Source organism: Delphinapterus leucas, chromosome 13 (genome assembly GCF_059928025.1).
Source record: "Delphinapterus leucas isolate spDelLeu-1000000601 "Yukka" chromosome 13, BTC_Dleu_Yukka2, whole genome shotgun sequence".
Classification (NCBI taxonomy): domain Eukaryota; kingdom Metazoa; phylum Chordata; class Mammalia; order Artiodactyla; family Monodontidae; genus Delphinapterus; species Delphinapterus leucas.
This window is the reverse complement of record NC_143141.1, coordinates 93,445,971-93,469,751: the sequence shown is the minus strand read 5'-3', so window position 1 is coordinate 93,469,751 and position 23,781 is coordinate 93,445,971. Positions and strand designations below refer to the sequence as shown.

At 51.3% G+C, this 23,781-nt stretch overlaps 1 protein-coding gene across 1 annotated transcript in view; it reads left to right on the top strand.

Moving 5' to 3' along the window:
* Positions 1-3,244: 3,244 nt before the first annotated feature.
* The window catches only part of TPO (thyroid peroxidase), a 38,749-nt gene continuing 18,212 nt past the window's right edge, over positions 3,245-23,781 (top strand). Inside the window, exons 1-7 of the mRNA XM_022561471.2 lie at positions 3,245-3,880; positions 9,079-9,163; positions 12,665-12,834; positions 15,327-15,459; positions 19,189-19,318; positions 20,816-21,022; positions 22,139-22,654. Of these exons, the coding sequence (XP_022417179.2) occupies positions 3,787-3,880; positions 9,079-9,163; positions 12,665-12,834; positions 15,327-15,459; positions 19,189-19,318; positions 20,816-21,022; positions 22,139-22,654 (1,335 nt within the window). The 5' untranslated portion in view covers positions 3,245-3,786. The remainder of the gene's footprint in view (positions 3,881-9,078; positions 9,164-12,664; positions 12,835-15,326; positions 15,460-19,188; positions 19,319-20,815; positions 21,023-22,138; positions 22,655-23,781) is intronic.

The window sequence follows — 23,781 nt, the reverse complement described above, 5'->3', positions numbered from 1 at the left end:
CAGTGGGAGGGGACTCGCTGCACCTCACTGCAGCCTGGATGGGCTGCACCACGTCCCCCCAAAGTTCACATGCCAAAACCCTGACCCCCAGAACCTCAGGACGTATGTGCAGTTAGGGTCTTTAAAGAGGTAATTTGGGTAAAGTGAGCTCTTCAGAAGGGGCCCCAGCCCAGGAGGACAGGTATCCCTGTAGGAAGAGGAGGTCAGGACGCAGACACGCAGACACACAGAGGAGGACAGTAGGGACACAGGGAAGATGCCGTCTCCAGCCCACGGGACACGACCCAGCGCCCTGGGGTCCGGGAAGGAGGTGAGGCCACGTCTCACTCTGGACACGATGTTTTCAAAGGAGGCGGATCACGTGACCCCATCTTCATTTGGAAGGTCGTGGGCACAGAGGGAACATCCAGATGTATTTAGTTGTCACCTCCCCCCATTTCATATGTGTTCAGGGGACGACCAAGAGGCATCCACTTCTCCAGTTGTAGAGATGGAGAGTCACACACAGCGTGGAGGGGACCCAGGTCCTGGGGCAACGGACGGCGGGCAACACAATTATTAATGTAGGACACATCCTTCAGAAGCTTCAGGACACACGTCCTGGGGCTTTCATTTCTGTGTACATGAACATGGGCAAATCATATGCACCGTGACTTTTAAAATACCTTTAGAAAGACGGTCACATCAATAAATTCCCACAGTCCTCGTGACCGACTGGGATGTGTGCGTATGTGGTGAGGGGCTGTCAATGTCTCACTACCTGAAGCTGGAGAATGTTTTATCAGAACATTGAAAAGGGCACATGCTCTGGGCCCTTCAAAGGCAGCTGGAAATGCAACGAATACCTCTCGAAAGTGCAACCCTGAGCTGGTTTTTCCAGACTGACCAAGCAGATAGGTTTCCTTGTGTAACTGTTACTTTAACAAAAGCCAAAATGTTTTCTTTATTTCTTTTTAAAAAGGGCGCAATTGCTTTTTAAAAGTCTCCCCAAAGATTCCCTTTCCTAGATTGTCTTTAAGCAGTTAGTTAAATGATACAGGTATTTCAGGAGAGTTCTATAGTTTTTTGTCTATAACTCACCAAATATCATTGTTCTTAATGCACAATATAAAACTGAGGTCGTCAGAACATTTAATAAACCGGAAAAGCACATTGCCGACTTAACACCCGCTAACATTTCTATCATCCCTTGGAGTGATTCAAATTCACTAAAGGAAGAATAATGATGCGACCTTCTTCTGTCTCTTTTCTGGAGGAAGAGGACCTTTGTTTGGGACCCTCCACTTCGGGGCAGGGCTGGGAGGGTGAACAGTAAAAGCCTCAGAGCACCGGCAAGGGCGAAGCGTCAGGTCCGGGATTCCATCTCAGGCTGATGTGTTTTGCTCAACCCTGTGCTATTCTGACCCCTCGTGTGAGGACGTGGAACCAGTGAGCTGGAACCTCTAGAAGGCTCAGTGGGACGTGGGTGCTTCATCCCCACAGGGCACCACACAAACTCCAGGCTCTGACGTGAGTCACGGAACATCTTGGGCCCAGTCGTGGAGGGTGACTTGAGCACAAGGACCTGCTGTTCCTGGGTGCAGCCAGCCGGCACGAGACGCCCGTGGAAACGGTTACGTCAAGGCACTGGCATCCGAGGCTGTGTGCACAAGGCCACCCGTCTGAGCGTCTGCCCTGAGCCAGCCAAGGACTCAAAGGAACATCCGGTCTCCACTGGGATCGTCCTCACATCCAGGGCCCTAAACACAGGCCGACACCAGCTGGTGTCCCAGTAAAGAGACTCCTCTGGGTCCCTGCGTTCTCCCTGAACCACCCCGTGTGTCACATCCAGCTGCCTCATCTATGTTCGCGACCCCCTTCAGGCACATTCCACCCAAAGTTCCAAAAGTGTGTTTCCAAATGCCACCAGCTGGCTGCCTGTGCACAGCTCCAATGCCTCAAGTCCAATGTCCAAACCCGAACAGTCACCTCTGCTTCTCTCACCCGGTTCCCCTCCTTTCCTGGCTTCCCCAGAGTCAGAAGCGGGATCTCCACGACTTCAGGCCAGCAACTCAGCCTGGCGGGGCCCTGGCTCTGCCCCCTCCCTGCTCCCAGGGAAGCAAGTCACCAAGTCCCTGCTTTGCTGTGAAGGGGCCTTGGAGTCTTGCCCTTCATCTCACTGTCTCAGCCTGTTCCCACCATTTCAGGGAGAAATTACCATAACTGTTGACGATTCCCCACCTGCTTTTCTAACTCATTTACTGTGTTGCTTTCAAACTGATCTTTCCTATGCTAATCGTGACGTTCTAGTGCTTCAAACATGTCCTGATGTCCCGATGCCTTGCATATGTGTTAGCATCTAACCTCAGCTTTCCTGGAGGGAGCATATCCCCAAGTTTGAATAAGGCACCAAGAAGAGAGCGAAAAAGAGCAGGAAGAAGAGGAGTGATTTTCATGTAGAAGAAACCCAAGACTCAGATGGAAAGTGGAGAGGTTCAGAAACCCCATGCTCTCCACAGACCAGGAGATGCGCTTCACCCCCTGTCAGAGACAGGATGCAGGGCATCGGCGGGGCTCCCTGGAGCCGCTGCCTCTGAAGATGAACCTGCTCTTTTTCATAAGGTGTTTAGCTCAGAGAAGCGAGAGAGAGGACAGTGCGAGCGTTATGAGGGGCCGGTTGTACTTGGTTTCTTCTTTCCCGACACATATGCATTCTTTCCCTTTCTTCCTCATTCCAGGACCAGAGGCTCAACCTCACATGGATGCACAACTGGCCAGCACACAGCCTTCTGTGCAAACACAGAGGTAAACGTCCAGCCAACCCAGGAACGGGAGCTGGTCCAGCCCGGTGATGTGGGCGGGGAATGGAGCCTGGAGCCTCTTTATAGCAGGAGGTCAGGCCCTGGGCAGACGGGCACATCCAGGGTCACCTGTCCTGCACACCTACCTCTTGGCTGAGCGGAGGAGAGGGTCTGGCTGTGAAACATTTTGGCTTTCCTTTTTCTGAGAGAAATCCATCACTGAAACTTGTAAAGCAGTTCAAGGGAGGCTGTTCTGTGGGCTCAGGGCACATCTGGGAGGCTGTCTGAGCAGAGCCGCGGGGCTGACGACTGTTAGGTTTCCTGTAACCTCAGTGCAGAGAGCGTGGCCGGCACGTGCGGCCAGGTCGGTTCACAGGTCAGCAGGCCCTGACACGTACTCCACTCAGGATGCCCTGTCAGCCCCACCCCATTTAACAAAGTTCGTGGGCCCAAAATAGCAGCAGAACATCCGATGCTAGGAGAAGAAAAACTGGGAAAATGGAAATGATGGATTTGGAATTTTTGCTTTGTCTTAACAGCTCCGTAATTCTGAAATCAGTTTATAGGCAGGAAAAAGAATGTTGTAGGAAATCCCATGTGCATTTAGAAATTTTATTTACCTCTTTTCTAAAGGCTAAATTCCTTGTATTATTCATTTTTTTAAATTCTACAGAGATGTGTTATGGGAAATAGATTTGTTTTATTCCCTGTAATTATCCCCAGAAGTTTTACGGCATTAGGGCATCACCATGAAATAAAACAGGTTGTCACTGAGCTATTCTGGTGACCACAGCTGCCCAAGAGGAGGGATCTGTTTTCAAATAGTTGGGCGGGTAAGGCCTGTCCACACCACAGACATGTGGGTCAGAACCCCCCAGCGCTCAGACCCAAGCTTCTGAGAGCAGCTGCCTCACAGGGACTAGCGCGTGGAGAGTCGTCGGCAGGGACTCTAACTGAGCGGCTGACCGTGCCCTTGACCACCTGATGCTCTCAATTCCTCTTCAGGATGGGAGCTCGTGCCGTCCTGGGCACCACACTGGCCGTGGCCTGTGCCGGAGCTGTCTTCTCTTTCCTCCTGAGACACAAGGCCCTCTTTTGGGGTGAGTAACAATAAATTACGGTCTTCTGAAATCATAACGTTATTGCTCCCAGCAACCAGAACAGGAAGCATCGTGGGTTCTCCAGAATCAGGTAAGACCTCTTCAGTGTCTCTTTCACTTTCCAGGAAAAGAACAATAATTCTTGAGTTTAGAAGGATTAGAATACAATTCTTTCTGAAAAATAACTGATTTTCCTATGATTACACAATAGAAAATTTCCATTTTTACCTACTCATATATTTGAAAAACATTTCTTTGGGCGTAGTTGTTTGTTCCTGTATCACAAAATCATTTTTCATTAAATCACTTCTGTGCTGTATTTTCAGGAATCAGGGTGCTACAATGTCAAATTCAGTTAAGAAAGGTATAGCTATGCTGTGGTTGAAATCATCACAGCTCAAACTCTGCTTCTGTTTTGGAAAAAAAGGTCCCAAACACGGAGAAGGGATGTGACTGGAGCAGGGTGTCGGAGGGCTTTTCGAGGATGCTCTCTGATCACCAGCCTCTGCAACACGGGCCCCCCGGGCAGGCTCGCCCCTCTGGGCTCTTCAGGGCTGGACATTCTGCTCCCCTGGCCTCTCCCCCGAGCCCCGGGCCCCTTGATCACCCTCCAGGCCTGATGAGCGGCCTGAGTCCACGCAGCCACGTCCACCCCAGGGTGTCTCCTGCTGAGGGCCACGGAGTCTCCAGTTTCATTGAACACAGGGGCCTCAGGGCCACACGAACAGTTGCACCAAAGTCCTTTGCAGACCCATATGCTCCTTAAGAAAATGGCCTGGCCATCAAGGCCATGAGGAGGCCGGGGTCAGGCTCTGTCCCCGCCCACTACTGACTGGGCCACTCTCCTGTCTGTAAAATGGAGAAAACTGGAAGATTCTCCACCACAGTTCTATTTGTGAGTGTCAATAAGATGCTCCGTCTAAAGTACTGAGTGCATCGTGCCTGGACAATACGAACTAGAAAAAAACAGAAACCAATTCCATTTAAATACCCGCACGATGCGGTCCCCCTCCTCCCAGCCCAGCAAACCCATCACAGCAGATGGGTGCAGGAAATGCTTTGCGAATTGGTCGTTGCATTCGATATTTACTACAGTCCTAGTTCTACAAAAGCATAGTGACAAAGGTGTCATGAGTGAGAGCCATTCAACAGAATATAAATATATCTGCTCACTGGACGTTTTAGTTTTAGATGTCATATTTTTTTTTAAATTGGGAAAGGTGTATCTACAGCTTTGCTAGAGCAATTTTTGATTGTTTCCCCATCTCTAAGAGGTTATTTTTTTCCTCAGACTTTCAGTATATATATAACTAATGCACAGTATAGCATCTGATAAAAATACTGCAATTTGGAGCCTAATGTATTGCTCATTAGAATATTTTGAAGCTGGCTAATTACTTGTTTACTTTGTAAATTAATTATTTAGAAAATATCCTTAGTCTTGCAGTGTTTCACTTTTACAGCCTTTAATACAATGATTTTTTTTTTTTTCCCAGTTGACAAGCCAATGGTCATTTTAAACAAAATAATTGCGCACTGGTTAACTTCCTTTTTTATTTAGTTATTTATTCATTTATAATTGAAGAATAGCTGATTTACAGTATCGTGTTAGCTTCAGGTACAGCAAAGTGATTTACTCATACATATACACTGTTTCAGATTCTTTCCCCTTACAGTTTACCACAAAATACTGAGTATAGTTCCCTGTGTTATATACAGTAGGTCTTTGCTGGTTATCTATTTTATATACAGAAGTGTCGAACTTTCTTTGAAACATAACTTTTATCAGTCACATTTCTCCGTAGGCAAAATTTCAATGACGATCCCACCAGACTTTTTGTCTGCATTTGGGTTTATGTCACTGTGTTCACAGACTTTGTGACACGAGCTGTTGGATTGCTCCCTGTCGCTTGTTCAGAACCGGCTGGGGGCCCCGGGCATAAGGACCAGGTCCGGGCTGGACCACAGACGTCCATCTCCACCTGCCTGTGGGGTCCAGTCACCCGTTCACAGCTTAGAAAGTAGAGGTCCCAAGGGTCTCAGAGACGGCGGAGCTGTGGCCATGCTCACCCTCACCTCCCAGGTCTGCACGTGGAAACAACACACACGTTTGAGCCTGGTTGATAAACACTCAGGAACAGCTGTCTTTAGGTGTCACATCAGTGTGTGACCCATAGGCAGGTTTGCACAGCAGGAGTTCAAGTCCTCTCTCAAAAGCTCCGAATAGCGCTTATCATGGAAACCACGTGAGTTCATCACCTCACGGACTGGGGTTCGTTTCTTGTGTTTGTGCAAAGTCAAGATTTAAGTGCAATCACCTGTGTGTTCCAACGCGTCATAGCTGTTGCAAGAGAATCAGACGCAAATGAACAAGAGGCAGCAGAGGCGTTGCTGCAGATGGGGGATTGGGGAAGCCAGCCTGATGAGTGAATCTGTTTCACAAGGAAAGTTGGCAGACTTACTCCAGTTCATTGGGTTTCAGCAAACAGGTATCATTAAAGTCAGGACTAAACACAGAGCTCAGAGCAAAACCATGTCCTCGGAGTTAGTCGAGAGTACAGCTCAGAGAGGAAGAGTCCAGCACTCTTGCCTTGTTATTTTAGTAGTCACTCTTTGGAAATAAGTGACTTCCTTCTTTCTGGCCTGTAGTGTTTTCTTGCATAACGGCTTCCTGAATTCCAGCTCTTTCCATATGAGATGAGCATGTTCGGGGGGACCTTCTATGGGTAGCGCACCCCCTCGGGTGGTACCCATCTTCAGAAGGCTGATGTCTCCAGATCAGACGAATCAGGAAACTCCCTCGAATTTAGTTTTCAGACCTGAAAAGAAGAGGTTGGGTTCCAGGTCTCCCAGTCTGTGGTCCTACGGTCGGATGCTGCGTCTCTGGACGCCACCCCGTGCCCCGGTAGCTGCCCAGCAGCAGCTGAAGGAGGTGATTGAAGAGCCAGGAAGGGAGGTGAGCCTGACCCCCCCCACGGTGAGGAGGAGGCGACACGGGTCACATCCGCCCGCTACCGGCAGAGACTGGAGGCAATTCAAGATGAGAACTACACTTTTATGGGGAATTTTCAGCACAAAAATATATTTCTTATGCAATATCTGAAGAGATAATAGTCTGCAAGCCTGTAACACTATCTTTAGGAACTCGGTAAACTACTTCATAGTAAGGAAAGATACTGGAGAATAAGTCAAATAAGTCAAATACAATCGATTACGCTTAAATGACAATGTGAATATCGTCAAGAAAAGGAAGGATCTCTCTAGCAACTGTTAATTCCAAAGACAGTGGTGACAGACAAACATTTTTCTTTTTACTGAATCTGTTCTCAAATAACTGCCAAGTGCTGCGAAGAGCCAGCAGTTGATCTCATTGCAGGAGACCTAAGAGGCAGGGGGGTCAGTGCATTCGGCCAACGCAGGGCCAGGCTGACCGCAGAAACGAAAATGTGGACGGACGGTTTGGACGGGAACGAAAGGAAGTACATGAAGGTCACAGGGCCTTAAACCCCAAACTTTCGTGGGGCTCCCAGTCCTGAGAGCTGAGTGAAATCCCCTCCAGCCCCAGGGCAGGGGTCCCTGAAAAGGCCGGCCTCTCCTGCGGGTTCTGCAGCCCCAGGCTGGTGGCCCCTCTGGGGTCCCCCTGACTCCTCCGCTCTGCCCGCTTCCTGTGCCGCACGCCCACCATGTGCTTCAGACCCCATGGCAGGAACCCATGGCCGTGGTGGCCTGGACCCGGCCGAGCTGAGGCCGCTTCCGCCCCGTGTGCCCTCCACCAGCCCGGGGTTGGAGGAGCGCAGGGGGCACAGAGGAAGGACCAGAGGGAGTCACGCTGTGGAATGTGCGCTGATGGCTGGGAAAGGACACTGAGGGGCTGCAGGCAAAACCCGACGTCCTTCAAGGTGCCTTTGTGGGTCCACCAGGGGCGAGACCCCACGCTGGGTTCCTGGATGCAGGATGGACTCTGACAAGGTCTCCGCCTCCCAGGAACCTGCCGTCTGATTCTCCCAAATTTTCTTACAGTTTCGAGTCCCTTTACTTCTTCTTGCAACAAAATCTTTCGTTAAATTTTAGGACAAAAGCTATCCGGTAACTTAATCCTCCTAAATTTGCTCAGGAATTTAATGTATTTTTCTGGAATACGCTATGCCTACGTAATTCTAAAGATATGGAAATTTACCATTGTAAAAATAGCTTTCTTTCTATTTAGATGTGTAACATTCAAGAACATTCTGATATTCTATTTATTCTTAGAAATGAATGCATTTCCTTTGATGAAGTATTGATTATGCAAAAGGTAATTTAGTAACAGAAGTTACTTGTGTGCATTAATGAAAGGAGTTGCCTACTTTATGATATTCATTTGGAACCTCACGTTTTAACCCCAAGACGGAATCTTAAATTATTGTCTTAGTCTATTTGGGCTGCGATCACAGAACCATGGACTGGGGGGGCTTATACACAATAGACCTCTGCTTCTCTCAGTCTGGAGGCCGGAAGTCCCAGATCAAGGCTCCAGCACCTTCAGATTCTGGTGAGGATCCTCCTCCTGGTTCACAGACGGGCTCTTCTCACTGTGTCCTCGCCTGGAGGGAGGGGCGGGAGCTCATGGGTCCCTTATACGAGGGCAGGTACCCCATCATGGGGGCTCCATCCTCACGACCTCATCACCTCCCAAAGCCCCTCCTCCTGACGCTGTTCCATTGAGTGCTAGGATGTCAACATACGAATTCTGGGGAAATGCAAACGTTCATACCACAGAACTTGTTAAACATACCATGCACTAAAAACTAAAATAAAAAATAAGGGTCTTTTCACTGCAAACTGCTGGGGTATTGGAGTAGTTTATCTTCTCTTAAATGCACAAGTTAAAATAGGCAACTCTTATTATAAACTTTCTTTACCACTGGTTTAGGTAACTAAAACTCAGAAAAGAAGTTATTCAGAATCCCTGGAGGTGGCTAGGGCAAGTGAGAAGTAGGAATGGCCGGGCTGCCCGCGTAAAGATGGTGCTGGGTCCCTCCCCTCCCCATCCCCAGGGTCTCTGCCAGCGAGGAACCAACACTCACTTAAGATGGGGAAACGGACCCAGGACCCCACGGAGGAGGGGCCCAGACGCCGCGTGGTTGTCACTACATCCGGCTGCGCGTGGCGGGGAGTTTGTGAACTTTGCGTTTGACGGTGTGATGCTTCGTTCGTAGGAGAGACGGAGGAGTGTCGAGTCAGGGGCATCGTGGAGGCGAGCAAGCTGCTGGTGGACGAGGCCGTCTACTCCACGATGAGAAGGTACCGTCCCGGGAGTGGGAAGGAGGTGTGCCAGCTCCTGTGGCTTAGCGGATTTGCCCACCGTATTCTTCACAGTTTCCTCCACCTTACAAATTAGGGGCTGAGACTCACGTGAGCTTATTCTCATTTCCGGGGTCACATGCAAACAACCGAGAGGAACCGTATTCAAATTCTCTCTCTAGCAAAACAGAGCAAAGGGCAGTGATGCAGCCAGGGTTCAATATATCCTGGTTCAAAAGACAGATGACAGGGTTCAATATATCCTGGTTCAAAAGACAGATGAGGGAGCCTGGCTCCTGCAGAACTGGCCTCAGACCCAGGGGGCAGGAGGGGTCCAGACACACGGCCCCAGCGTCCGGGTTCTGTGACACAGCTGTAACCTTACCTAGGAATTAAATCTGCCCCGCATTCCTTTTAAATCATTAAGAAACACCTTCATTTTAAATATAAAAGTGACATCAATATTAAGAATATTATAGTCTCACATTAGATGTTTGTAAAGCAAACACGACAAACACACAAGAATTTAAAAAGCAGGTTTTATCTTCACAAGTGTGTTAATTTACTGGAATCTGACTAATAATTATTTAAGGTCTCAAGATACAAAATATCACAAGGCAGAGGCTGGTTTACTTCAAATTTCTATTATTCCACCAGAAAAAGGCCCTATTGTCCATATTGGCTACAACTAAGTTTTGCTTATTTTATAAAAACTTCAATCAAAGGGGAAAGAAAGAAGAAATCTCTTGAAGTCTGACTCTGTTAGTGTGTCCACGACTATGATATCAACTATCCATGAAAAGGGGGAAGAGCTACTGACAACCCCCATGGAGAGAAGGCACTGAGCCTCCTTGGACCCCCCCTGCAGCGAAGGGCTGCACCATCCTCTCTTGAGGTGACCTGCTTTCTCCCGAGGGGGAACTGACCTTTTGCAAAGCCTGTGGCCTGGGGGCTTCGTTTCAAATGTAAATGTTGGAACAAAGGCTACTCGCTGACTGTGCTGCACAGTGGATCTTAGTAACAGCAGAAGAAAAACACTAGAAACCTGGGAATGAGGCTGTCCCCATTGAGGCCTGAGCAAACGGGGAGGTGAGTTCCAGGCCCGCACAGGCCCACCTGCTGCCCTGGGGCTCCGGCCGGCCGCAGCCTGGGGAAGGGCCCGGGGGCTGGTGCGCGGTGGCCCAGGAAGATCCTGTCTGTTTTCTAATACACCAGCTCTCCTGAGAAGGGGCCCTGGCTGCCTCCCTCCAGGCGGCTCTCCAAGGGTGTCTACACAGCGAACAGCCTTGGAAGACAGAGTTTTGTTCACTCCTGGAAGGACTCCTTCCAGTAAAGGCCAGGCTTCCTGTCCTCCCAGAAAGACCCGGCTTCCTCTGCAGGACCAGAGCCCGCGGGCGCTGCCACCGTAACAGATCACCACAAACTCAGTGGCTACAACAACGTAATTTCTACCTTACCGTCCTGCGGGTTAAAGTCCAGCACGTACCTCATGGGCCCAAAACCACGGTGTCAGCAGAACTGTGTTCTTCCTGGAACTTCAGGAACAAATGTGTTTCCTGCCTTTTCCACGTCCCCGAGGCCACCTACATCCCTTGGCTCCTGGCCCCTTCCTGCGTCTTGGAGCTGTCACATCTATCTCCCGAGCTCCCTCCACTGTCACCTTCCCCTGTGGCTACCCTGGGCCCACCTGGGTCATCCAGGATGAGATCCGCTTTTATGATCAACTGAGTAGCAACCTTGATTCCACCTGCAACTTAACTCCCTTTGCTGTAGAAACGAACATGTACACAGGCCTGAGGGTCAGAACCTGGATGTCTTTGGGGGCCAATGTCACATCTACCGCGGCGTCCAGGGTGTGGAAACACACGCCAGCATGGGTGGGCAGCCCTGAGCAATGGCCTCATTCGTCTCTGAGCCTGGAGCCCGGGGTCTCTGAACCTGGTTCCCGTGGGAGCTTGTAAGGAAAAGCTCTGACCCTCAAAGTTCACGGCCTCACAGTACCTTTGGAAAACACGCTGGCAAGTCCAGCACGCTCCCACGTTAAGTTCTCTATCGTGTCCGTCTATACGCGCACTGGCTGGTGTCTAGCGTGCCACGTGTAGGACCTTCGATTCTCAAGGCCGTCTCCGTCAGTCACGGGCTGTCATCCTGGGGCACCGCCTCCCTCATCTGTAAAATGGGCCCGCCTAGCGCCGGTCTCCCGCGCTTTGACGAGCAGTAACTGAAGACACGGAGTCATGTGGGCCAGTGCTCAGCTGGCACCTGCACGCCACCTCCGCTCAGTGGGCTCCGCACATTCCACGTTGTTAGTAACAAGGGAAATGTGTGAAGGATCCACTTGCTCAGAGCTGGCAGAACGACTGAAGCACAACTGGGCCATTTCCCCAAGACCTCAGGGCTGTGAACCAGAAACCCAAGCAGCAGTGGTAGGGGGTGTCCTGCCCCCAAGCTCTGCCCCCACGGCTCTCAGGTTAGGCTTAGAGCTGGTTCTCACACGGGCTCCTGGGGCCTCAGTGGTGCAACCCTGCAGGGGCCACCAGGTGACGGCAGCTTCCTGCACAGGCCACCTGGGTCCTGCCCCTCCAGGGGTCCCCGGGCCCTGAAATGCTGGTAGGCAGGTGGGTCCCCTGTGGTGGGAGCTGCTGGAATCCCGAAGGCCGGGGACCCTCGTGAGAGGACAGAGGGACGGGAGGGTGAGGGGCACCCGCGGCAGGACTTGCAGTTCTCGCCGCCAGCAGCTCCGTCACCTGCTCAGCTGTGCCGTGAGATGCGTGACTGACACGGACACAGCAGGGTCGCAGCCTCAGCACATCTGGCCTGGGACCAGGACAGGCTGCTGGCTCTCAGAGCCCCATCCATCAGCTGGAACCCTCACGTCTAACTGGGTTGTTTTCTCAAGTTACAAAATCAATTTATTTATCCACAGTAATATTCTCAGTGAATCATTAATTAGCACTTAAAATACCCTTAAATAACACTAAAAATCAGTATTGCACAATGAGCTAGAAAAACTATCAACATGAAAATTGAGACGACCTCATCTCAACAAAAATCTAACGTACATTACAAAGTGACCAAGAAGAACGAATCAGCGGCACACATACACAGATGAGCCATTGTCAAAAAGGGTTCTGAAACCAACTTAATTTAGTTTTCATGGCAATGTATGGTATATGTATAGGCAATGTTAGCAAACCCGCTTACTAACTGGACTTCGATGAGAAGGTTGATCTCACACAGCTGTTATGAGGGTCAAATGAGTTGGCTACGCAAGTTTGTAAAAGACAAACATCGGTCATTCTCCTCACCTTTCAACACTGGAAGATTGTCTACACTAGGGTCCCATCCCTTCACTAAATCCCGCAGTCCTTGTGGATGGGGTCCTTGAATCCCCACCTGCCTGTCGCCTGGCAGGTACTAAGTAAAGGTGTGTGTGATTGATTAGTAATTACCAAACACCATAAAATAATAATTGACTTTACATCTCCTCTTTGTGCCCAGAAACCTCCACAAAAGAGAAACCATTTCTCCATCACAGCTTCTGTCTTTTTCCAAACTCCCTGAGCCCACCAGCCGCGCCGCGTCCCGGGCGGCGGACATCATGGAGGTGTCGGTGCAGGAGGCAATGAGGAGGGCTCACCTAGGGTCTGCACCGTCTGGGCCGCCCACAGGTGAGCACCCGGGGGAGGGGGGCAGGTCAGGGCCGGGCAGGGCTGCGCAGGGGCCGGGGGTGTCCCCACAGGGCACGATGCCCACTCGTTCACAGGACAAATGAGCGGCTCTTTAAGAGGCTCAGTAGCTTGGTTTTGTTGTTCTGGGAAACCACTGCTTCTCTGCTGTTCAGATGGGGTTTGGAGAAGCAGCTCAATAACCTAAGTGTCCCGCTCTGTGGTAAGAAATGATTGAGGGATACTTTCAAGGCCCCGACCGACCTGGTTAAAACCTGGGGGAAACTCACTTCTGTGGGACACAGTGTGTTCCAGGGAGACGGGGACAGCAGCCCCGCTTCTCCTGAGAAAACTGCCTCAGGGTCCTGCTCAGGCCTCTGGGAGCCAACGTGCTCCTCCCTATGATGGGGCAGTCACACTGGCCGTCCACTCGGCTGGCCACAGGCAAACCAGCAGACACGAGGGGCGAGCTGCATCCCATCAAAGGCTCTGTTGATGTTAAGATACTGAGTGAAAGTGATTGCGATCATAGGCATATTTCTAAGTCCAATGATGAGGAATTAAAAAACAAGATTATTTTTAATGAACTTGTGGAGACTTTTTTCCATGTGGTGCCGTGAGCTACTTGGTCTCTGAGTTTTTCCTCCCAATTAGCTGTAGATTAGTTTCATGCTGATTTACTTAGCTTTTAGAATGAGACAGACTCAGCTAAACCGGGATTAACCTGAATTCTCAGATACTAAACTTAGAAGTTAAGTTTAATCAACTTTAGAGCAACCAAAGATCCATTTGAAATGTTTTTATTGAAGCAGTTGAAAACTGTCTCTAAGGACTGTTGGTCCGCAGTCCTGTCCCGGTGCAGCTGGGACTCCGGTAGCCATGACTGCAGTCAGAGGTCCTGCCGGCGTCGGGTTCACGGTGTAGAGTCGCAAGGCCATTGCCCAGGTCTGCAGGTGTATTCAGCTGATGGGTTTCGGCCGGGCTGTGGTGCAGAACTGAAGAACCCCATAGTCTAGGCTGTTTTCTATTATTTCCACTATCAGCATAGCCAGTCTAGAAATTTCAGAATTAGTAAAAGTGAAAGGATCCAAATGTTTCCCCATCAGTTCGTCACCAAACAGTATCTACAATCAAATGTTGGCACCCCTCCCCTAGGGATGTTTCCTAACATTGGTTTTGTATTAACATAGCTATGATCGTGGTTCTTTTTTAAAAAAAATAAATGCATTTATTTATTTATTTATGATTGCATTGGGTCTTCGTTGCTGTGCACGGGCTTTCTCTAGTTGTGGCGAGTGGGGGCTACTCTTTGTTGCGGGGCGCGGGTGTCTCATTGCGGTGGCTTCTCTTGTTGCGGAGCACGGGCTCTAGGCACGTGGGCTCAGTAGTTGTGGCACACGGGCTCAGTAGTTGTGGTGCATGGGCTCAGTAGTTGTGGCACACAGGCTCAGTAGTTGTGGCCCACGGGCTCAGTTGCTCCATGGCATGTGGGATCTTCCTGGACCAGGGCTCGAACCCATGTCCCCTGCATTGGCAGGTAGATTCTTAACCACTGCGCCACCAGGGAAGTCACATTGTGGTTCTTCTCATGGACTTTGTCTGTTAGACACTCGCATGTGCTTGAGCGTTTCCTGGTGCGAAGCCTCACCTTGTTAAGGAATGTGTATTTCTCTATCGACTAAATAAAAATTGTAGTCTAAGCTTCATTTAACTGTCCACATACAGTCATTCCATAGAGGTTGTTCAGTGAACGTTAATTAAGCTAGTTTTGTTTCTCTCTAGTTTGAAAATGGGATGCGTGTCTTCCAGTGTTTTTCTATCTTGATTTCATCGGGATCTGGCCAGTTTTATGGCATTATCTTTGAAGATTTATACAAACCATCTTGGAGAGTAACCAGTGATTCCTTCTACCAACAGACAAGAAAGTGGTCCTTGCTTTGATTTGTCAAATAAACAGCAACAAAACTGGCAAAAAATAAGAGACTGTTTCCTGGGGCCCTAACCTAGAAAGATTTATGAGAAGGAACCAAACATCAACATGAAGGAGAAAAGAAGGGTTTTGTAGATGGACACGTGGATACTGTTAGGAAACTTGACTGAGGTAGGGTTTGCGGGGAGGATAAAGGCCAGGATTCGCCGTCTTCTGAGGTCAGGGCGTGGGCCCCCAGCCTCAGCCGAGCAGCACGGCAAACGCTGGAGATTCCACAAGCGAGGCTGCGGATGCCTCTGAGAAGTGCTCGCCTCTGGGGTCAGAGCTCTCAGAATTGTTTTTCTGAAAGATCGCAAAGCAAAAATAAATGTTAAACCCCACGTTCCTAGCAACGAGGACACTCAAGGGGGTTAAATGAGAGAGGATTGATTTCAAGGAGAAGGAAGGGCTTCCTGCAAAGAATGAGGAGGTTTCTGTGTGAATCCCGATCACATTAGAACATTTACCCCGTCAGGTAGGTTTGTTATTACAATCGAGGGCTGAAGCTTTGGTGTTTGTTCCTTAGATGTTTTATCAGAAGATCTACTGAAAACGATTGCAAACCTGTCCGGATGCCAGCCCTACATGCTTCCCCCCAGATGTCCAAACACCTGCCTGGCAAACAAGTACAGGCTCATCACGGGCGCCTGCAACAACAGGTAATTCCTCAGCGCCCTCGGTCTCACCTGTAAGTTGTATTTGAACATGACAGGTGTCATCAGGGCAGAGTCTCCATAGATTGTTTGAGGTTTCATTAAAGAAAGTGGACAATATTGACTCCATTATATTAAGAAGTGGTCAAGCCTCTTCCTTACGCCCATGTTTCCAATACTTCTGTGTGTATCTTTAATAAGACACAGATTTTAAAGGTCTTCAGCTCCCTGGCAGCCAGGTACCACTTTCACCAGCGATGCTGATCATAAACCTTCAGGTGTCCCTGAGGTCATCCCAGCTTTCTTCCATTTCTTTTTCTGTGTATTTGCTGTCCACTCTCAGCCACCGACTCAGGCCGTCTCATACTCTGATCGCTCTTTCCAGAAGGTCAGTCCATTCTGACAACCCCCAAACATTCCAGGTGACCCCAGCCACCTCCGGACCCCCAGCGCCCCCAGGGCCCCATGTGCCGTGTTCTGGGGAAACTGTACTTGCAGGTGGATGTGGGGTCACAGATGGCAGGACCAGGGTCAGGGGTCTCCTCTGCCCATGGCGCCCCTCCCGGCTCCGCTGTCTGCTGTCAGCCCCACTGCCCGCCGAGGAGGGGACAGCCAACGTCCCCTGCTGATGGGCTCTGGGGGACGCACCTTCCAGGGAACTGTGGGTGGAGGCCGAGTCCCTTTCTTTCCTTCCGTGATGACGATTGAATCTTGTGTCACAGTATTTACAGCAACTAGATCCAAAGGACCAGCAGGGACTTCATACTTATTTTCTGCCCCAAACATAACATACCTGCTCAGAAAACTCAAGTGATACCACCCTGAAGCCTCGCTAACTGTTTTATAAATGAGACACAAGGGCCGCTGAGTATCGGCCCCAAGGTGGCCGATTCTCTCTGCAGGCTCAGACTTGCTAGTTCAAAACCTGCCCACACCAACCTCAAATGTTCACACATCCACTTGTTATAAAAATAGCCCCCGGAGCAGATTTTCAGCTGCCTGGTGTCTGAGAGACAGGAGCTGGTGTTTCAAACAAATCCCAGTAACGTGGAGCCGCGGGGGGAGCAGACACCTGTCTCCCTCCTGAAACTCTCCTCCAGAGACGTGTCACCTGCTTGTTGTCAGCTTTGCGACCACTTCCAATGTGGTCGTCAATCCAAATCTACTAAAGGAAACACGTGCTGGTGAAAGCTGACCCTCTGGGGCCGCCACGGTTATCCTGCTCCAGCCTAGCAGCATTGTAGAGCGATGCCGGAAGCCTGGAGGGGCCCCGCCCGGTGGCTGCGAGGTCCCCACATGGTGCCCCTGGGTCCTGCCGAGCAGGCTGGGCTCTGACCCGACCAGAGGGTGAGACGGTCACAGAAACCATGTGATGTCCCGGGAGCTGCTGAAACATGACCGTCAATCAGAAAAAAACACAAACAAACAAACAAAAACACCCAGTCCCCTGAGCAGTTAAATCAGCATTCTCATTATTCTCAATTGAGTGAAAGGGATGCACTTTATGGAATTTCAATAAAGAGAAACCAGCTGTAGCAGGTCAGAGCTCCGTATTAAAGCTGACTTACTGCAGTTGATTAAATGCATTACTATCCATATGGTTTTGCAAATTAAGCCACTTTGGTTGTGCTGGAGACCAACGGAGTATTAAAACTAGAATTATCCCCATTTACTGTCCCTTCAGACGTGCAAAAGTAACCATCACCACCTACTGCTACTCATCATTCCCGAGTGGCCCCTGGACACAGCAGCAGGGCTGGGAGTGAGCCACAGAAGTGCCTTTTCTCCAGCGTCAGGAACCCTGGGGTGTCCCTGCCTGAACTGTGGGCTCTTGCCTCAAACAAGAGCTTAGAAGGTTCTCGGCAGCCCGTGGTTCATTTACTTCTGGGCAGAGCATCCAAACCAGCCCCATTTATACAAGAATGGTGGGCGGACATTGTGTCTCAAATGGTGTAAAATAATTTAGTGTCAAAACAAAGCAACTAATTCTTCAATATTTACGTTTACAAATACTTTAAAAGTTTTAAAAATCCTTTAGCTTGCCATGATTCCTGTAGACTTCACTCCCTAAATGTTGTGTCTACACATCAGATGCGGGAAAGAATATTAGAAAGCCTAGATCCCAATCTTTTCCAATGCAAATGCTTTTGCTACATGACCTCAAAGAACCCAGCAAAGTTGTCTCCTGTCCACCTGCAAACTCCAGCCTCACTCCTTTCTTTCTGGAAGATTCTGCAACCACCAAACAAACACCCCCATGGCTATTATGGCCATAGGGATGTGTTGATAAAGGCCGAGGGACCTCGGATACCACAAAAATTTTGTACCCAAATAATCCATTTTTGAAAACCAACAAATTTTTCTCTAACAGAAAATTCCCCTTCTTTTCTTTTGTCTTTGAACTAACATTTCCATTCTAATTTGTCTGATGGTTTTCTTCTAAATGTAGGATATTTTATGATTAAAGTATTTTATTTTCTCCTTTTACATAGTCCTTTACTTTTACGTATTCTCGCTAGGCTTTTTATTCTTGTATTTTCTAAATGTTACATAGTCACGTATTTATTTTATACATTTACGTATGTGATCACATACGTATATATTTACTATTCACATGTGATTTGCACAAGGACTAGTTACCAATCATTTGTCTCTCATTTCCTCATTGCTGGAAACATTTCTGGGGCACACTGATTCTTATTGATACTGGTCCCTTTGACGTAAAGGCACCTGCATGACTCAAAAATCATGCTCAAAAATAGTCTGTAGGGCTTCCCTGGTGGCGCAGTGGTTGAGAATCCGCCTGCCGATGCAGGGGACGCGGGTTCGTGCCCCGGTCCGGGAAGATCCCACATGCCGCAGAGCGGCTGGGCCCGTGAGCCGTGGCCGCTGAGCCTGCGCGTCCGGAGCCTGTGCTCCGCAACAGGAGAGGCCACTGTAAGTAGCCTGTAAAATCAAAATGTCATTAGACACAACTTTGCCTCATCGTGCACTTTATATTTTCATCAAAATATATTTTGACCAATAGAGTGAAACTGCAGATCAGTCTGTTTATGGAAAACATTCCCATTTCCCTTAATCAGCCGAGTCCATGCTCACTGTCAAATCCGTGAACCAACTGAGACTTGCTGATACTTTCTCTCAGAAAAAGCTTGACTTATTTTTGATTCAAACAAATGTATTAATACAACCATCTCACTTCTGAATTTAGGACATTTCAGCAAGTTCCAAAGATTCAACTTTCTAGCAGAAACTTTGTCCTAAAGGTAAATACAGGCGATAGGAAAGGGCATCCTGCCCAGCTGGTTGTAGGAGCTTTGACGGGAGCACGTTCAGCACGGCAGGGTTTCAGGTGTGACTCTGTCTGGAGCCCCAGGGAGGTGCCCATGGCGAGCTCCCGAGTGAGACGCAGCCTTCAGAGGAAAAGCAGGGAAACTGGGCAGCGAAGGTGGGGGACACAGGGAGAGGCAGGATGCTCCAGGTTCAGGTGCTGAGGAGGGAGGGCACGTGCATGTGGGCTTTGGGAGTCAGCTCCCTCGAGACCACCTGCACCCTTACAGCCCGGGAATGTCTCAGCACCACGGGGGCGTGTGGTCCCCACTGGACAGAGGGCTTCACCCTCTACAATCACCCCAGGGGCGCCAGCTCCACTGTGTCCCTGGGGACAGTTCACTGCATCGGCCCTGCTGCTTTGTCCCTCCTCGACTCAAACACGGAGCCCCGCTGTCTCCACAGGGACCACCCTAGGTGGGGAGCCGCCAACACAGCCCTGGCCAGGTGGCTGCCCCCCGCCTACGAAGACGGCATCAGCGAACCCAGAGGCTGGAACCCACACTTCCTGTACAACGGGTTCCCCCTGCCCCCGGTGAGTGCCGCTGAAACGGGGCTGGAACTGGTTTCCCAGGACGGAGCAAACCTCCCCTCACCTTGGAGGGAGCCAGGCTTTGATGAGATCTCGCTCAGTCGGGCCGGCCCCTGCGCGGGCGCCTATATGATGGGCCTCCCGGCCCCTGTGGGGTGGAGAAGGTCTCCTCTCCTTATAGCTCGGGAACTTGGCTCTGACAGACCAGAGCCACTCAGCCAGTGAGCGGAACAACACAGAGTTAAGCTTCATCCAGCTTCCGACTCTTTACAAATAGGTACAAGACTAGACACGTTCAAAGACACTTACAATTGATTAATTCACTCATTTAAGTGGCAAAGATGATAATTGCTACCTACTCCCAGAGGCAAATCATTTGCCAAACAAACTCATACCTAATCTACTGATCACTCGGGTCCAAAAATGGATCATTTGTCCCCAATTCGACTGCTCGCTTCAGTGAATAAACCAGCGGGTAGCCACCCACATCCCTCGGCTTATACCCCCTCCCGGAGCCAGCAAGGCTGCGTCTCTCTGTGCCTCTTCTCTGAAGTTACATCTCTCCTGAGTCAAGGAAGGTCTCAGAGTCTAAGGACCCATGTGGTTAGATCTGACCCCCTGGGAATCCAGGCTGATCCCCATCTCGAGGTCCTTAAAGTGACTACGTCTGCCAAGTCCCCTTTGCCATGCGATGTATTCACAGGCTCCAGGGATGGGGGAATGGACATCTGCAGGGGCCATTACCCTGCCTACCAGTCCCCCTCTGACCCCAGAAGTCATATCCATTCCACACGCAAACTGCATGTACCCCCATCCCAAGGCCCCCCAAAGTCTCAGCCCGCCACAGCATCAACTCAAAATCCCAAACCTGATCTAAATCGCACCATTTTCAGACCCCCAAATCTCATCCTTTGAATAATCTGAATCAGGGATGGGGAAGCTCTGGGTGTGACCCCTCCGGGGGCAAAACTCCCCTCTTTTGGGGCCTATGAAACCAGAAAGCAAGCCTGCCCCCAAAATGCAATGGTGGGACGGGCACGGGATAACAGCTGAGCTGTAGACGTCCTGGTTCAGAAACAAAAAAGTGGAAAGGAGAAAGTCACCGATCCCAAACAATTCTGACTCAGGCCAGGCAAACGCCACTGGGCCTCAAGGCCTGGGAACAACCCTCGGGCTCAGGGCTCTGCCCCTCTAGGCCCAGCATTAAATGGCACTAATCGCTAGATGACTCAATTTAACCCCCACGACAGTCCCCAGAGGTCAGCATTTTTATGTTTATTTACAAGTGAGGAAACTACGACTCGGCCGTAAATCACCACCCGTGCACGTCGGGGAGGAGAGCCGGGGGGCCCCCAGGGACCCCAGCCTGCCCCAGGAGCGCCAGCGTCCTGTGAATGAGCGCGGAGCCCTGAGCCCCCGGGCTAACCGCACCTCAGGGGTCTGCTTCCCCCGGCCCCGCAGGACGGCCTCCCACACGTGACCTCTGGTCTGTCCGCCCAGGTCCGGGAGGTGAGCAGGCAGGTCATCCACGTTTCCAACGAGGCTGTGACGGAGGACGGCCAGTACTCTGACCTCCTGATGGCGTGGGGACAGTACACTGACCACGACCTGGCCTTCACGCCACAGAGCGCCAGCCACGCTGCCTTCGGGGGCGGGGCCGACTGCCAGCGGACCTGTGAGAACCGAAGCCCGTGTTTTCCCATACAGGTAGAATTTTTAAACTTCCTCATTTTTACTATGAAACTAAGAGGTGCGGTCTTCAAAACTCAGACACAAGTCCCTTTTGGTCCTGTCCCCAGGGGGTAACAGCCATTATGAATTTCCTGTGTTTCCTGCCAGAAGTTATCTGCACATATATGTGTATAAGATTACGTGTGTGTGTGCTTATACCTTACAGTTTTTGTGTCCTACTATACGCACGTCCTGAACCCGGTATGGGCCACTTGGCAATAGTTCTTACACTTCTCTCCGTCTCGCTAAACGGACAGAGGCTGGGTTTCATGACCCTCCCTATCCCACCGCGTTTGCATTTTGACCTCTTTAACCCGATTTCCTTACTGATGAGCACTGGAGTCGCCTCCAGTTTTGCTGCTGTTCCACTGCCACAAACAGCGAAGCAGAGAACGCGCTCTGACCTGAATCTTGGCCGCTCGTGCGTGCCTAACAGACAAGCCACTGGGGATACAACCGCTAGATTCAGAGCAGGCGCCGTGAACTTCTGACAGAGATTTTGCAGAACTGTTGTCTGTTAATATTGCTCTGGTTTTCCCTCCGACCTGCAATGTAAGAGACATACAGGCAGGGTTTTTAATTACTTCTCCTAAGAAAATATCTCCGAGGCTGGCAAGGGGCATTTTCCACCTAGGAGCAGAGACTGCTTGGGGCTGGGGTCCTCTCTCACGTTTATTCCAGAAACCTTGGCCGAGCAGCCAGGATTCCGCATGTGGCGCCCTGAGCTAGGAAGGCCGGACGGGCAGGAGGAGGGGCTTCCTGGTGGGCCAAGGAGAGCCAGCAGGCGGGGTACCCCTGGCGTCCGCAGAGGTGGCCCCCCAGGCGAGGCAGAACACACCAAAAGGAAGACCTGGGGGGCCGGGGGAAGTGGGCGCCACCACAGGGCTGCATGAGTCAGAGCAAAGGGAATTCCGACCAGTCTAATCGCCCAGACCCTGGGAGGAGAAGGGCTGCCCACGGAAGAGCGGACGGGACCCCTGGGGCGCTGGCAGAGGAAGGCCGGTGCTGGAGGGAGGTGGGCGGCCCGGGGCGCCTAGCGTCTATGAGGAGGGGGCCCAGGACCCCAGCTGACCCGCCGTGCCCTTCCCGCAGCTCCAGGCCAACGCCTCGCCGGCCGTGGGCACCGCCTGTCTGCCCTTTTACCGCTCGTCACCCACCTGCGGCTCCGGGACCCAAGGCGCCTTCTTCGGCAACGTGTCCTGGGTGAACCCGCGCCAGCAGATGAATGGGCTGACCTCGTTCCTGGACGCGTCCACCGTGTACGGCAGCTCCCCGGCCTCCGAGCAGCGGCTGCGGAACTGGACCAGCGCCGAGGGGCTGCTGCTCGTCAACGCGCGCTACCGGGACGCCGGCCGCGCCTTCCTGCCCTTCGCGCCGCCGCCCGCGCCCCCGGCCTGCGCGTCCCGGCCCAGCGCCCCCGGGGCCCGCGCGCCCTGCTTCCTGGCTGGGGACGGCCGCGCCAGTGAGGTCCCTGCCCTGGCGGCCCTGCACACGCTGTGGCTGCGCGAGCACAACCGCCTGGCCGCCGCGCTCAAGGCCCTCAATGCGCACTGGAGCGCGGACACCGCCTACCAGGAGGCGCGCAAGGTGGTGGGCGCCCTGCACCAGGTGCGCGCAGGGGCCTCGCGGGCGCCCCGCGAGGGTGGGTGTGGGGGTCTGGTGGGCCCCCCGCCTGGGCGCTCAGAACCTTGTGGGTGGACGCCCTGCGTCGAGATTAACCCCGCTCCTGTCTGAAGCCCTGCGTCCCTGGCGGTCCCGTGGGAGCTGCTCGTCTGCTCAGGGGCTGGCGGTGATTATCCCACCAGGAGGCTGACCGCAGTAGTAACAGGCACGGCTCCTCCGGCCTTCCCCGGATATCCAGACCGTTCTAAGCGCTCTGAGGGTTCTAACTCATGTAGTCCTCATGGCGACCCTTTCAGATGGGTGTCCACCAGTGATTTTGGTATTTTGATATTATGGAGAGAATGAAAAGAAACACAATCTGTATGAGATCTGCAAATTAGCAAGTTAAAGTAAGGATTTATTATGATATTTTTCATCTTGACTCAGAGGATACTGGGTGGAGTGTCAAGTTGGCCAATTATAACGGAGCGAAGTTGGAAAAATTCCTTACGTCCATCAAATAACCTTACTAAGTCCGCTGGTCTCACAGGGCTGTTATGAAGGTGGAGTGCCTTGTTTTAAACCAGTGGTTGCTAGTCATGTGTCTCTGATCTGGGCGCTACAGCAGGCCCTTGATAGCATCCCTGTATCCCCTCAGTGACCCTGTAAGTCCTGTTTTACAAAGGAGGAAGTTGGGTCTTGTCCGAGTTCTCACAGGGACCACATGATGGGATGGGCCATCCCCAGGCACTGCCTGTCCCTTGCCCACCTTTGGTCCACCGCGGCCCAGCCACGCAGGAGTTAGAGCAGAGGCTACAGAGCCCTGCTGTGCCCGGCGCCACCCCATAGATGTTGGTGGGTTAGGGGACTCGGACGTGGTCCAGGAGAGGCTGGGCAGCAGTTGGGGGCTTGTGATTCCTCCGCCGAGGAAGGACGTCAGCGTTTTAATACCAGGGTGCTTTGGGTGAGCCCCGGCCCGGATGAGTGGGCTTGTGGAGTGTGTGTGCGCGTGTGCTTGCATGGCGCAGTGCGTAGACTGTAAGCCGGGCATCTGGTACACAGCCTGCCGCCTGGATGAACACTGCAGCGTAGTGTAAACGAGCTGACGGCTGTGGACACACAGGATGGATAAG